At 42.8% G+C, this 16,029-nt stretch overlaps 1 protein-coding gene across 1 annotated transcript; it reads right to left on the bottom strand.

Annotated features, from left to right (window-relative positions):
* Positions 1-6,150: 6,150 nt before the first annotated feature.
* LOC308427974 (non-histone chromosomal protein HMG-17-like) lies at positions 6,151-6,423 on the bottom strand (the record flags this gene model as incomplete). Its single annotated transcript, XM_080926309.1, has 1 exon — positions 6,151-6,423. One exon carries the CDS (start codon positions 6,421-6,423, stop codon positions 6,151-6,153), a length of 273 nt encoding a protein of 90 aa, XP_080782435.1.
* Positions 6,424-16,029: the final 9,606 nt, after the last annotated feature.

The raw sequence follows: 16,029 nt of genomic DNA, 5'->3' as shown, positions 1-16,029 counted from the left end.
ACAAGATTCTCAGACTTTCAGAAGTCCATGGAAGTGAGCTGAACTCTCTACACCCTCCAGACCATTGTGAACACAGGACCCAGGCGATCCGAGTTTCCTCACCGTGTTCAGCAAAGGAAGCTCAGTAGAGAAAATGCAGGTGAGTTGGGGGTTGGGAAGAATCCACTGATTACTTTTGTAGAGTAGCAGGCATATGGGTGTCTCAACATATGGCTAAACATTATTAACTAATTTGAATTTGAAGAAAGCCTGTGATTTGCAGAAGTACAAGGAGATTTCTTTTGTCCTGGGTTTCATGATTGTAGTTTCTTGACTCTGTCTCTTAGTTAATCAAGTCTAGCCCATAGCCATCTATGTAGCCAAGAATGATGCTGAACTTCTAAGAATCCCCATCCCTCTTTGGAGAAATTGGCATTATGGTCCACCAGCAGACATTCATGTTCTGTGATATTATAGGGCCCCTTCTCGATCCACCCTTGTTTTAACTTCTCAGCCAAGTTAGGCTTTAGGTGTGAATGGGTCAGTACGGGTGGATGGAGAAGTAAGAGCCCACTGCTTAGCTAATGCCACAGGAGGTTGGTTCCTGAGTAATTCACAGATAGAGACAGGCATTCCTGGAGCATGACACGTGTATTAATATTTAATTCATTCATTTATACACAGAGAGAGGCAACCCAAGTGCAAATTGTGAGAAACACCCAAGAAGCTGATAGGACTCGTGGGCCGAGACAAGAAGGTCCAAGTTTCTCAGGTATTCTGAGTCAGATCTTTGCTCAATCCAGAGCTCTGCTATAATGTTTCTTGGTTCTGTGACTGGGAGTTGAGGCAAGAGCCCAGATGTGCACATCTGTGGCAAGGTTACACTGGCACTCAGTGTTAAGTAATGTCTGCTCTTCTCCCAGAGGAGCCAAAGGCTCTGAGTGTCTCCCTGTGGTAGAGGTGGTCATGAGTGTATGCCTGTTCAACACTCCCTGGTAGCACTAATGCTGTGGACCCTGTTGTATTCTGAGTCTTCTTCCCTAAACTGCTGACACCTATGCTTTCCCAGTGAGTGTACTTCCTGCCTTTAGGAGCCAGGTAGGTGCTGTAACAGGGCTGGCAAGACAATGTTCATAAGCATGTGATGACTGAAGGAAGCCATTGTTGGCCAATAAATGTCCAGCAAGTGTCCTGGAGAAAAGTTATTGACAAGTTCTTGTGTGTGACCGTGATATACTCATCACACCCTTGTCCCTTGCAGGTCCTTCTGATAGCCCATGGGTTGAGCGTGAAATCTGGATCTTCCTGCAAGAGTGGGAAGTGGTTGAATATAAAATCGGGCACCCAGGCAAGAAGCTCCGAAGGAAAGCCGAGTTCCTGTCCAGGCGCCTCTATAAACGGGGTGTGAGGAAGAGCTGGCGTAGCTGCCGTCAACTGATGCTGTCCATGATGGATTTGCACAGTAGAATTTGTAATGAGAGGCCAAGGGTTGAGCCCTTGTATTCTCCTTATAAATGGGACCTATACAAGATCTTGGGCTACAAAAGCCAAGTACCAGGTGAGTTCTTGTGTAGACAGGACTCTTGGGGTCTCCGAATGTAGTTTCAGTTGGGTACAGAGCAGAGTACACATTTGAGAAAAGTCTTTAGCCCCTTAGGAGTTTACTTTACACAACAGCAGCTCTGTGTGAATGACTCCCTCTGTCAGCACAAGGCAGAGGAATTTGGACGTGTTCACCTGGTGACTGTGACCTAGAGTTCAGGCAATTAATTGTAGTGACTCAGGAAGTGTGAGGGTGCCTTATTTATGCTCTCTCTCTGTTTCTTCTCTTCTAGGTGTTCCCTTTGAGTGGTGTTGTAACCCCCAGGTTTCAGTGTACCCTCAACCTCCAATGGGGATGCCCTCTTCAGGAGACCAGCCTTTGGATTCTTATGTGTCAGCCTCTGCTGGACAGCTTCGTGGGAACCCATCACTGATGATGCTCAGTCAGGATGCTCTGGTTCCCAGTTGGGATGGTGGAATGCCAGCTATCCATAGACAGTTTAATATGTACTCTTGCCTCTGTACCTGGAGAAAGGAATGGTCCGGATATGGAAGTCACTTGGTGATAACATCACAATCACTCAGTGAATACACGTGGAGACCTTTACCTCTCTAAATCCTTCAGAGTTATGTATATTGTTATGTATATTGTCACTCAATTTCTCTATGTCATTGGAGAGGAAAACATGAAATTAAATAAATTTCCATGGTGTAACTCTCTTCTCATGTTCTATTCTTGTCACTTTAGTGGAGGCGATAAGTGTAAAGGCACATGCTATGACATACTTAATGATGGAGGTTGCTTTTCTGTGGGAATAGTACCTCCTGTGCACCCTCTGTGTTCTCCAGATTCCTGACACTGAGGCTCCTCCTCTTCAAGGGGAACCTCTTCTTTGCCACTTCAGCTCAGTAGGTCTTTTATTTTTGGTTGTCTTGCTAAGAACTGAAGGTCATTGTTTGTCAGACTCCAATTCTTCAGAACACCAGTTAAACGTGTACACAAATGAGTTGTGTATGGGTGGGGGATGTAGTATCAATTGAGAGGAAAGGAAGGAAAACCATTTTGTGTGCATCAAACTGTATTCTTGGTATTCAAGAGAGTAGGGAACATGTCCTAGGGCCCACCTCTTATGTTTTGAGACTGGGATGTTTTTCTGTGGTGGTTATTTTTGGGATTCTTAAGATTTTATTTGTTATGTAGGCCAGGAGGTCAACCAGCCAGGTGCTGTAACTGTATTATTTGTCTTACAAGAAACAAAACTTTACAATGTTGTCTGTGGGAGCAATGTCAGTCCAGCATCAAAAGTAGAAGATTAAGAGTTTCCCTTGAATAGATAGGATTCTACCTGCTTCCCAGAATAGTCCAGCATGCCCTTTAGTTGGCTTTCAGATGCATGGTATACTAGCCTTTTCAAGTCATCATACTTGGCAGATTTCTCAGGGCCCGTTGTCAGATCCTTAATGGAAACATTGGGGATAGTAATACAGAAGGCCATGGCATTGATCTGCAGGATGAACTTGCCCAAAGCTCTGGCAACACCAGTGGATCCGGGGATGATCATCAAGCCTGCCCATGGCTCCCATGCTACAGCTTTCTAGAAGGGACATCCACAGTGTTCTGTGTGGCAGTGATGGCATGGAGTGTGGTCATGATCCCTTCCATGATGCTAAAGTTGTAATGGGAGGGGGATGTTTTCCGTGGGAGCTAAGCAGTTGGTGGTGCAGGATACAGTGCTGACACTCTTGAGGGAGTTGTCCTATTTCTCCTGGTTCATACCCATTATAAACATGGCAGCATGTGCCAAGCTGCAGAGATAATGTTGTTTTTGTCCTTATCATTAAAGGGTCTCTGGCCTTCTCACTTTTGTTGAAGATGCCAGTAGATTCCACTACATACTCAGCACCAGCAACACCCTATTTGATAATAGTGGGAAAATGGTCCTCGAACATGGTAATGACCTTTTTGTATATGATGAGCCTGCTTTTCCTCAGCATTGACTGTGCCATTGAAATTGCCATGGACTTTAGGTTTAATTAGGATCCTGTTTTTGTTTATTTTGAAAACCAATCATGACATGAGGTGCTGTTATTGTCAGTATAGTTGACATTCTGACTGCCTTCAACTTTACCACATCTACCATTATGTAATGTCTCAAATATTTATATTCCCTTCTGCGGAATTTTGTGAGGCAGGATGTTCCTGCTTTCTTATAGTACTCTCAGGTTGGAAAATATACCTTTCCCCTACTGTAGAGGTGGAAAAACCAGACTCTTGTATGGAATAGAAATGGTGCTATAAGTTTATATGAAGCCACAAAAGAAGGTACTTCTCTATTTCCTGTTTGGTATCATCCACACTGAGAAGTTCATCCCCTGATTAGTAGTTAGAGCAGTCATTGTCATTTTTGGCGGGGATCTGTTTGTAGTTAATGAAGCTTCCACAGGAGTCTCCCAATGACATCAACATGATCAGATATCGGCATTCAGGTGTTTAAATATTAGGAACACTTCTAGTATACCAAGGAAAATAGCATTATGGTTGGGGTTACAGAAACCTGGACCTTTATTAAAGGTTCTAGAATAAGGAGGTTAGAAACCACTCTTCCTGCAGATAAGATGGAAGGCACTGCTACTGCTTTTTCTTTCATTAGAGAAACTGCAGGACAACATGAATGTCAATGTTATACTGTGACTGTGGTGGATTGAATGGTGAATGCTCCAACTGACTCCTATGTGCATGCTTGGCTCAGAGGAAACGGCAGTATTTAGAGCTGTAGCCTCCTTGGAGAATATGTGGCCATTTTCAGAAAGGTGTCACTGGGAGGAAGGTTGGGCTTTGAGCTCATATACAATCAAAACATACCATCCGTTCCACACTGTTCCTTTCTTCTTTTATGGGATGAAGGTGTAGAATACTCAGCTCCTTCTTCAAAACCGTGTCTGACTCTATGGTACTCTGATTTCCACCTTGATAATCATGGAATAGCCCTAAGTCAGCCCCAATTAAATGCTACCCTTTATTCTGGTTGTCTTAGTCATAGTGTCTCCTCACAGAAGTACAACCCCTACCTTAGATAGAGATTGGTTCCAAGTTGCTGTGAAAGGCCTGACCATGTTTCTATTTGAAGGCCTTTAGGCTTTGAAACATTGGGTTAGGAAAGATTAGGAAGGTTTACAAGTGCTTACTGGCCCATTCTAGTAAGAGCATGGAAGACAGTGGTGCTGAGGGAGATTTGAACTGTGGGGTATGGTCCAAAAGTCTGGAGAGTGGTAGGATATTCGTGTATTCTCTCAAGATCATTCTTGTAATTGTTTGAAAAGGAATATGTTTATTTTGCACAATGTTGGAAGAATTGCCCGAGGCTAAAGTTTGCATTCTTTGCATTAGTACAGGAAATCATACAACACTCTACACTAGACTGTATGTGATCTCAACTGTATGTTCCTCTGAATATTTATTTCATTCAAAAGAAGGTACCTGAGTAAGGAAAAACACAAAGGTGTCAGATCCAGTAGAATTGGGACACCAAGAAGGGACATGTGGAGAGTAAGTCCTTTGTCTAAAAACCTAAACAGATCAATAAGTGGAATAAATTGCATGATGAACGTCAGGTGGACCACACAAGCTACATTTCCATCCTGTGACAAGGAACTATCAAGAAGTTTAGTTTCAATTGTGGTAGTTCTGTCCTTCAATCCTGTGGTAAACATGAAAGCTGTGAATTGGACTGTATTGGCAGGAAGACATTGCAGATATGGAGAACACACCTGATCCAGATTTTGACACCGAGAGATACAGGCTTTCATCCCCATGTTGAGGTATACAGGCTTCGGGATTCTTTTTTTTTTTTTTTTTTAACTGTAACCAGCTTTATTAAAGATACTTTTCATAAACAATCATGGTATTCAGGCAGGACATGAGCAGACACTCAACAATATACAAGAACTTCCAAATTCCCTTCTTGTATAGACTACCAAAATCAGAAAGCCACTGTAAAACCCAATGAAATCTTCATTCAATGCCTCGAAAAGGGGAAAGTAGCTCAGAGTGAGGGCTGACATTTTACATTAAGGATGTTGTTTAACAACTTTTCACAAGCCGACCCTGACTTTCGGGAAATGAACATGGCAGAATTATCAATCTGAAGATCCACAATCTTTTATAAAAGGAACCATTGCTCTTCTGAGAACACTTGAAGTCACTGCAAAATCCACATTGTCCAATAGACTAGAAAACCAATGTTGGGGATCAGGTTTCAATAGGTCTCTGGTTTTAAGAGAATTATGTCTATGTTCATGGTACACAGGGGAAAGGTTATAAAAATGAATTTAGAGTTTTCCCAGACCACAAGGCATTTTGTACCTTGGTATCCACCTATGCAGGATCAGGAGCCTCTCAAAATTATCAAGGAAAGAGGTTTTTCTGTCCTCAATCCAGCTTCAGTGATATTTTAAAATGTTAGTGACACATGATCCTCCCCCCTCCCACAATGAAGTTTTCTGTGTGCTAACAATATAGTTAAAAAAAAAGTAAAACAAAATTCTGCATTTTTTATAAAACTTGATAAAAAATAGTATTTCAAACTGTACAGTCACCAGAAGTACACAGTTATCAAAAATGCACACACGTCACTTGGCATCTCCAGCACATTCAGCTTTTTGTGCCTGGTCTGTTTTGGCATCTCCATTTTCTGCAGGATTATTTGCATCCTTCCCGGCATCGGCTTTCCCCTTCTTCCCCTTGGGTACCTTCTCTCCCTTCTTTGCTGGGGCCTTTTTAGGTTTGGGCTCAGGCTTTGGAGGAGCAGGTTTGGCAGACAACCTTGCAGATCTTCTCTGTGGCTCGTCCTGCACCTTGGCTTTGTCTCCTTTAGCATCCCCTTCAGCCTTGCTTTTGGGCATGGCGGCGGCAGGGGACTTTGGCGCTGAACACGAGTATACAGCGGCGCGCGGGCTTGGTCCGTCCGGGGGTAGTCCTCGCTGCTTCTTCACGTTGCTCCTGGCTTCGGGATTCTTAAGATCATGTAAAGTGTACACCTGTAATCCCAGGGCAGAGAGGCAATTAGTTCGCTGCCTACAAGGAAGTCAGTCTGGGACAGAGTCAGTTCAAAGAGCAACAAGTTTGTTTCCAAATGTGGCAGCATACAGCTTTAATCTGGGCCATAAATTCTAGTGGATGACAATATAAAACAATTTGAGGGCGGGAGAGATGGATCAGTGGTTAAGAGCACTGACTGCTCTTCCAGAGGTCCAGAGTTCAATTCCCAGCAACCACATGGTGGCTCACACCCATCTGTAATGGGATCTGACGCCTTCTTCTGGTGTGTCTTAAGAGTGACAGTGTACTCATACATAAAATAAATAAATCTTTAAAAAAAAACAATTTGAAAAGGAAGTAAGGATTCCTTCTTCTTTACTTGCTGAATTTACTTGCCAGGCCATCTAGGATCATGGCAATCACAGTTTCCCACAGTTGACTTGATTTGACAGCAGCTGTAAGTCATTCCCGTTAGTTCCTGTACTATATACAGCATTTCAAAGGTTCTGTCAGTCTAGAGAACCCTGATTACACAAATCCTTTCACTCAGGAGACAGAGGCAAGCCAAGCTCTCAGTCCAAACCAGCCAGGTGAAATTCCTGGAGTGTAAAGCTTAGGCTGTGAAGGAACCATGGTAATAAGAAAGCTGTTGAAAAATCATTGAAAAAGAGCACCGTGGTTCTAGTACCAAAAGGCAGCAGAACATGACAGCCTCAGAGGTTGGGATCTGTATTTAGAGTCAGGAAAGGAAGAAGGGGCTGTAGAATCCCCCTCTGCACCTAAAGGCACTATCTGTGGTCAGCTGCATGAACTTAGAGAAAAGATGCTGGGTGAAGCTATGAAGACAGAGCTTGAGTTGTGTTGCAGACACCAGGATGTTAGAGATTGCAGAGCCTTGGGTTCACTGCCAAGGAAAGCTTACAACAGGGGGCTGAACCAGTCCCAGAGAGAAGTGTGCTGCAGCCTGTAGGAGGTTGACATCTGAGCAGTTTTTTTTTTTCCTTTTCTTTTTTCAGCAGACCTGGAGATGCAGACTTTGGTGTTGGCCCCAATGGATTCGGTTGTTGCTGTGGTTCGGTATTTCTCCTCTATGCTCTCTCCCTCCTACTGGAATAGTTTTGGAAATTCTGTGTCATGAAATGGTGGATTATATTCTGCTAGTACATTTTGCTTTTTGATTTTTATTCAACAGAAATAATTTCATTGTAATGAAAATGCAGTGTCTTATATGGACCATGTACTTTTAATTAAAATAAAGACTGTTCTAGAGCAGGAGGACATTTGAGGTTGGACTGTGTGCATTTCTGCATAACATGTGTCTACTACCCTCTTGGGCATGGATTAGAATATGATGGTTGGAAGAGGAATAGACCGCAGACTCTCATGTTCTTGAGTCAGTGGACTCGAGGAAGTTGCTTTCCTACGAGGTTATTTTAAATGGGAAAACATGTTGTGATACTGGAGGAAGTTTGTCACTGCTGACATGCTCAAGCTATGTCCAGTTGGCCACAGTCCTGTGCTTCCTGGGGATAAAGTTGTAGACCTTGCAGCTCCTCCTCCAGCCACGAACATCACTGCTTTAATTGCCCTGCTCTCTAGTCTGACGAAATGCACTAAAGCTCTTGTCTAGGTTAGGGTTTCCATTGCTGTGTAGAGACCCCATGGTCAATAAGTCTTATAAATGACAACAATTAATTGGGGCTGGCTTATCTGTCCAGAGTTTTGGTCTATTACAATCAAGGTAGGGACTCTAGCATCATCTATTCTCATGGTTTGCACTAGCTGAATGTTCTGCATTTCTATCCAAAGGGAGTGAGGAGCAGGCTATTCACAGGTAGCTAATAGTACTGTGTCAAAACCCATCCTAGCAGTGACACAGTCCCTCTAACAAGGCCACACGAATTTCAACAAGACCACCTCTCAATACTGTCAGTTTATGAGCTAAACGTATGTGTACTACCAAAATTCTCTCCTTGGACCTTTGTTCAAGCATATGATACTGTGGGGGGACATACCTAGCCATAGAACAACCTTAAAATATTTAGTCTTACTCCTAAAGTTTGAATAGTCTAAAACAGTCTCAACAACTATAAAATTTTAAATTTCGTTTGTGACTGGTATATGCCCAGAAGAGGAAAATCTCAGTTTTCAGGTAATACTATGCTCAATTTCCTGAGTAACAGTAGGCCTCACTTCTAACTCATTGCTATTTAACTTTGTTCAGCTGCTGGGCTTGTTGATAGGCAAAGATCACCAACCAGTTTCAGCACAGCAGGTGTTCAAGGTCATCCTTTGGCAGCTCAGCCCAAGGGAATCCCAAACCTGTCTCTAAAGGAACAAGAGAAGTAAAGGATACACCAAAGCTTCACACCCATTACTTTCATTCCTGTTTCTCTATCGTGGTGCTGAAAATTCACAATGAAATATCTTAGTAAATTTTATGTCTGCTGAGTTCTATCAACTCTATAATGGGTTGAATATGGATGACACAAGCAGTTCAGAGATCTAGAAAGGCAGGGTAGAAGTTGATGCTAATCCTTGGTTTTCTGAATGTGGTGGATACTTAGATCCCTTGTCTCAATTATTTGCATGAAACTTGAAATAAAGAGAATGCAGATTTCCCTACCCTCCAAAGGTAATTACTGCTGGGGTCCAGGAGTAATCCACATATGAAACAAACACAGATCTTAGTCAGAGGGAATGGATAACAAATGCACACCCTAATATTCATCAGACTCTGCTGTAGTGCAGAATTTGGGGCCGAGCCTTCTGCCTCCTGGTACATTTCTCAGGTATAGCTTAAAAAACAAAATAAAACATAAACAAAAATCACAGTGAGTTCATATGAATGTAGAGACAGTACAACCTACAGGCTCAGTTAGACTCAAGCTACTTAGGATAGCTAGACAGAACCATTCTTAAAGACCTTTAGTCTGGTTGTTGCTAAGAAGCACCTATGGTTGTCTTATTGTTACGATGAAAAACCTCTGAAATTAGAGAGTGTATGTGATGAGTACAACCCTGCTCAGACTCCAGGTCTTTTCTTCATTAATGACTGGCACATGTGGAGTAACATGGCCAAAGATATGCTCGTTGTGCAGGCCTGGACAATCACAAGGGTTCCCGATCCAGGCAGTCCTCTCTCTTCTTGGTCCCTCATCCTTTTGCATTACTATAAACACAGTAACAGCACATTTGATTCTATATCGAGGAACCCAGATTCTAACCTTCCTAATCGGTCAAACGTTTATACAGTTCCTCATGGAGTAGGGAACCCCAGCCATAAAGCTATTTTTTTTTTTTTTACAAAATACACATAACTGTCATTTTTGTATTGTTCTAAATTTTCTGTCCATCTCTCTGACCTTGTGGTCCCAGGTGACTCCTGTGACTGTGCCATTCTAGACATCAAGGACTCATGACACACAGGCTGAAGATTTTTCTGCTGAGGTAAGGAATTGTAAACTTCTGGAGAAAAGAGAAGGCTTCAGGACACAGGCCTTCTGGCTTTTAGGTTCATGGGATGAGTTGAGGAACAGCAGGGTCATGGTCGGGGCCTGAAATAATATTTCAGGTGTGGCCTCCACCACAGTAAGTCTTACATCCTAGAATTCCTGTTTTTATTTTCTACAGGCCATACCTCCTTCCTCATCCCCTCTTTCCTTCCTGCTACCTTGTTTTTCATTTTGTGTTCCTTGGTGAAGATTTTTCCTGGCTTTACATTCCCTAGGAATATGGCTTAGGTGCAGTTTAAAGAAATGACCCTAAATTCCAAATAACAGCTTAAAACATAATTCTGTTCATCTCAGTTGTTGATGAAATTTACTAGAAATGGACATATTTAGTAAATGGGTTAATCTATGAGCCAGAGTTCTAGTCTCAAGATCACAACTGGAGCCACAGGCACACAGGGCTTTGTACTGTAATCTTGAGTTTGGTTTTAATCTTAGTGAGCTGAAGATTATGCAGGACTGAGCAGAACTGTGGGGCTGGTCCCGTAAATTTCCCCCAATATCCAGAGGAAACCAGTCACCCAGATACTCTAACAAAACCAGGAACACAGTTGAGGAGAATGCCCAGATTTATCTTAATAAACTCAATGCAATATAATAAATTAATTGGCCTTCTTGTTAATTTCTTGCATAGTTGTCAATGGAGGATGTGGAATCTGACTATGTAGACATGGAGATTCTGATCTTGATCCAGGATCTATTCTAGGAGTGTGATGTGGGATTAGATGTTCTAGATTAGCAGTTGCTGACCCACCCTCAATTTACAGGAAGGGAGTGGCAGATTAAACCAAAATGAAGAGCTTTATAAAGAGCACATTTCCACAAGATTCTCAGACTTTCAGAAGTCCATGGAAGTGAGCTGAACTCTCTACAGCCTCCAGACCATTGTGAACACAGGACACAGCTGATCCGAGTTTCCTTACCGTGTTCAGCAAAGGAAGCTCAGTAGAGAAAATGCAGGTGAGTTGGGGGTTGGGAAGAATCCACTGATTACTTTTGTAGACTAGTGGGCATATGGGTGTCTCAACATATGGCTAAACATTATTAACTAATTTGAATTTGAAGAAAGCCTGTGATTTGCAGAAGTACAAGGAGAATTCTTTTGTCCTGGGTTTCATGATTGTAGTTTCTTGACTCTTTCTCTTAGTTAATCAAGCCTAGCCCATAGCCATCTATGTAGCCAAGAATGATGCTGAACTTCTAAGAACCTCCATCCATCTTTGGAGAAAATGGCATTATGGCCCACCAGCAGACATTCATGTTCTGTGATATTATAGGGCCCCTTCTCGATCCACCCTTGTTTTAACTTCTCAGCCAAGTTAGGCTTTAGGTGTGAATGGGTCAGTACGGGTGGATGGAGAAGTAAGAGCCCACTGCTTAGCTAATGCCACAGGAGGTTGCTTCCTGAGTAATTCACAGATAGAGACAGGCATTCCTGGAGCATGACACGTGTATTAATATTTAATTCATTCATTTATACACAGAGAGAGGCAACCCAAGTGCAAATTGTGAGAAACACCCAAGAACCTGATAGGACTCGTGGGCCGAGCCAAGAAGATCCAAGTTTTTCAGGTATTCTGAGTCAGATCTTTGCTCAATCCAGAGCTCTGCTATAATGTTTCTTGGTTCTGTGACTGGGAGTTGAGGCAAGAGCCCAGATGTGCACATCTGTGGCAAGGTTACACTGGCACTCAGTGTTAAGTAATGTCTGCTCTTCTCCCAGAGGAGCCAAAGGCTCTGAGTGTCTCCCTGTGGTAGAGGTGGTCATGAGTGTATGCCTGTTCAACACTCCCTGGTAGCACTAATGCTGTGGACCCTGTTGTATTCTGAGTCTTCTTACCCAAACTGCTGACACCTATGCTTTCCCAGTGAGTGTACTTCCTGCCTTTAGAAGCCAGGTAGGTGCTGTAACAGGGCTGGCAAGACAATGTTCATAAGCATGTGATGACTGAAGGAAGCCATTGTTGGCCAATAAATGTCCAGCAAGTGTCCCTGAGAAAAGTTATTGACAAGTTCTTGTGTGTGACCGTGATATACTCATCACACCCTTGTCCCTTGCAGGTCCTTCTGATAGCCCATGGGTTGAGCGTGAAATCTGGATCTTCCTGCAAGAGTGGGAAGTGGTTGAATATAAAATCGGGCACCCAGGCAAGAAGCTCCGAAGGAAAGCCGAGTTCCTGTCCAGGCGCCTCTATAAACGGGGTGTGAGGAAGACCTGGCATAGCTGCCGTCAACTGATGCTGTCTATGATGGACTTGCATAGTAGAATTTGTAATGAGAGGCCAAGGGTTGAGCCCTTGTATTCTCCTTATAAATGGGACCTATACAAGATCTTGGGCTACAAAAGCCAAGTACCAGGTGAGTTCTTGTGTAGACAGGGCTCTTGGGGTCTTAGAGTATAGTATCAGTTGGGTACAGAGCAGAGTACACATTTGAGGAAAGTCTTTAGCCCCTTAGGAGTTTACTTCACACAACAGCAGCTCTGTGTGAATGACTCCCTCTGTCAGCACAAGGCAGAGGAATTTGGACGTGTTCACCTGGTGACTGTGACCTAGAGTTCAGGCAATTACTTATAGTGACTCAGGAAGTGTGAGGGTGCCTTATTTATGCTCTCTCTCTGTTTCTTCTCTTCTAGGTGTTCCCTTTGAGTGGTGTGGTAACCCCCAGGTTTCTGTGTACCCTCAACCTCCAATGGGGATGCCCTCTTCAGGAGACCAGCCTTTGGATTCTTATGTGTCAGCCTCTGCTGGACAGCTTCGGGGGAACCCATCACTGATGATGCTCAGTCAGGATGCTCTGGTTCCCAGTTGGGATGGTGGAATGCCAGCTATCCAGAGACAGTTTAATATGTACTCTTGCCTCTGTACCTGGAGAAAGGAATGGTCCGGATATGGAAGTCACTTGGTGATAACATCACAATCACTCAGTGAATACACGTGGAGACCTTTACCTCTCTAAATACTTCAGAGTTATGTATACTGTTATGTATATTGTCACTCAATTTCTCTATGTCATTGGAGAGGAAAACTTGAAATTTAATAAATTTCCATGTTGTAACTCTCTTCTTATGTTCTATTCTTGTCACTTTAGTGGAGGCGATAAGTGTAAAGGCACAGGCTATGACATACTTAATGATGGAGGTTGCTTTTCTGTGGGACTAGTACCTCCTGTGCACCCTCTGTGTTCTCCAGATTCCTGACACTGAGGCTCCTCCTCTTCAAGGGGAACCTCTTCTTTGCCACTTCAGCTCAGTAGGTCTTTTATTTTTGGTTGTCTTGCTAAGAACTGCAGGTCATTGTTTGTCAGACTCCAATTCTTCAGAACACCAGTTAAACGTGTACACAAATGAGTTGTGTATGGGTGGGGGATGTAGTATCAATTGAGAGGATAGGAAGGAAAACCAATTTGTGTGCATCAAACTGTATTCTTGGTATTCAAGAGAGTAGGGAACATGTCATAGTGCCCACCTCTTATGTTTTGAGACTGGGATGTTTTTCTGTGGTGGTTGTTTTTGGGATTCTTAAGATTTCATTTGTTATGTAGGCCAGGAGGTCAACCAGCCAGGTGCTGTAGCTGTATTATTTGTCTTACAAGAAACAAAACTTTACAATGTTGTCCGTGGGAGCAATGTCAGTCCAGCATCAAAAGTAGAGGATTAAGAGTTTCCCTTGAAGTCATAGGATTCTACCTGCTTCCCAGAATAGTCCAGCATGCCCTTTAGTTGGCTCTCAGATGCATGGTATACTAGCCTTTTCAAGTCATCATACTTGGCAGATTTCTCAGGGCCCCTTGTCAGATCCTTAATGGAAACATTGGGGATAGTAATACAGAAGGCCATGGCACTGATCTGCATGATGAACTTGCCCAAAGCTCTGGCAACACCAGTGGATCCAAGGATGATCATCAAGTCTGCCCAGGGCTCACATGCTACAGCTTTCTAGAAGGGACATCCTCAGTGTTCTGTGTGGCAGTGATGGCATGGAGTGTGGTCATGATCCCTTCCATAATGCTAAAGTTGTAATGGGAGGGGGATGTTTTCCGTGGGAGCTAAGCAGTTGGTGGTGCAGGATACAGTGCTGACACTCTTGAGGGAGTTGTCCTATTTCTCCTGGTTCATACCCATTATAAACATGGCAGCATGTGCCAAGCTGCAGAGATAATGTTGTTTTTGTCCTTATCATTAAAGGGTCTCTGGCCTTCTCACTTTTGTTGAAGATGCCAGTAGATTGCACTACATACTCAGTACCAGCAACACCCCATTTGATAATAGTGGGAAAATGGTCCTCGAACATGGTAATGACCTTTTTGTATATGATGAGCCTGCTTTTCCTCAGCATTGACTGTGCCATTGAAATTGCCATGGACTTTAGGATTAATTAGGATCCTGTTTTTGTTTATTTTGAAAACCAATCATGACATGAGGTGCTGTTATTTTCAGTAAAGTTGACATTCTGACTGCCTTCAACTTTACCACATCTACCATTATCTAATGTCTCAAATATTTATATTCCCTTCTGCGGAATTTTGTGAGGCAGGATGTTCCTGCTTTCTTATAGTACTCTCAGGTTGGAAAATATACCTTTCCCCTACTGTAGAGGTGGAAAAATCAGACTCTTGTATGGAAGAGAACTGGTGCTATAAGTTTATATGAAGCCACAAAAGAAGGTACTTCTCTATTTCCTGTTTGGTATCATCCACACTGAGAAGTTCATCCCCTGGTTAGTAGTTAGAGCAGTCATTGTCATTTTTGCCTGGGATCTGTTTGTAGTTAATGAAGCTTCCACAGGAGTCTCCCAATGACATCAAAATCATCACATATTGGCATTAAGGTGTTTAAATATTAGAAACACTTCTAGTATACCAAGGAAAATAGCATTATGGTTGGGGTTACAGAAACCTGGACCTTTATTAAAGGTTCTAGAATAAGGAGGTTAGAAACCACTCTTCCTGCAGATAAGATGGAAGGCACTGCTACTGCTTTTTCTTTCATTAGAGAAACTGCAGGACAACATGAATGTCAATGTTATACAGTGACTGTGGTGGATTGAATGGTGAATGCTCCAACAGACTCCTATGTGCATGCTTGGCTCAGAGGGAATGGCAGTATTCAGAGCTGTAGCCTCCTTGGAGAATATGTGGCCATTTTCAGAAAGGTGTCACTGGGAGGAAGGTTGGGCTTTGAGCTCCTATACAATCAAAACATACCATCCGTTCCACACTGTTCCTTTCTTCTTTTATGGGATGAAGGTGTAGAATACTCAGCTCCTTCTTCAGAACCGTGTCTGACTCTATGGTACTCTGATTTCCACCTTGATAATCATGGAATAGCCCTAAGTCAGCCCCAATTAAATGCTACCCTTTATTCTGGTTGTCTTAGTCAGAGTGTCTCCTCACAGAAGTACAACCCCTACCTTAGATAGAGATTGGTTCCAAGTTGCTGTGAAAGGCTGACCATGTTCCTATTTGAAGGCCTTTAGGCTTTGAAACATTGGGTTAGGAAAGATTAGGAAGGTTTACAAGTGCTTACTGGCCCATTCTAGTAAGAGCATGGAAGACAGTGGTGCTGAGGGAAATTTGAACTTTGTGGGGTATGGTCCAAAAGTCTGGAGAGTGGTAGGATATTCGTGTATCTCTTGAGATCATTTTTGTAATTGTTTGAAAAGGAATATGTTTATTTTGCACAATGTTGGAAGAATTGCCCGAGGCTAAAGTTTGCATTCTTTGCATTAGTACAGGAAATCATACAACACTCTACACTAGACAGTATGTGATCTCAACTGTATGTTCCTCTGAATATTTATTTCATTCAAAAGAAGGTAGCTGAGTAAGGAAAAATACAAAGGTGTCAGATCCAGTAGAATGGGGACACCAAGAAGGGACATGTGGAGAGTAAGTCCTTTGTCTAAAAACCTAAACAGATCAATAAGTGGAATAAATTGCATGATGAACCTCAGGTGG

This window comes from Micromys minutus, assembly GCF_963924665.1.
Source record: "Micromys minutus genome assembly, chromosome: 12".
NCBI lineage: Eukaryota > Metazoa > Chordata > Mammalia > Rodentia > Muridae > Micromys > Micromys minutus.
The sequence above is the reverse complement of the archived record's forward strand: the minus strand, read 5'-3'. Positions and strand labels throughout refer to the sequence as shown.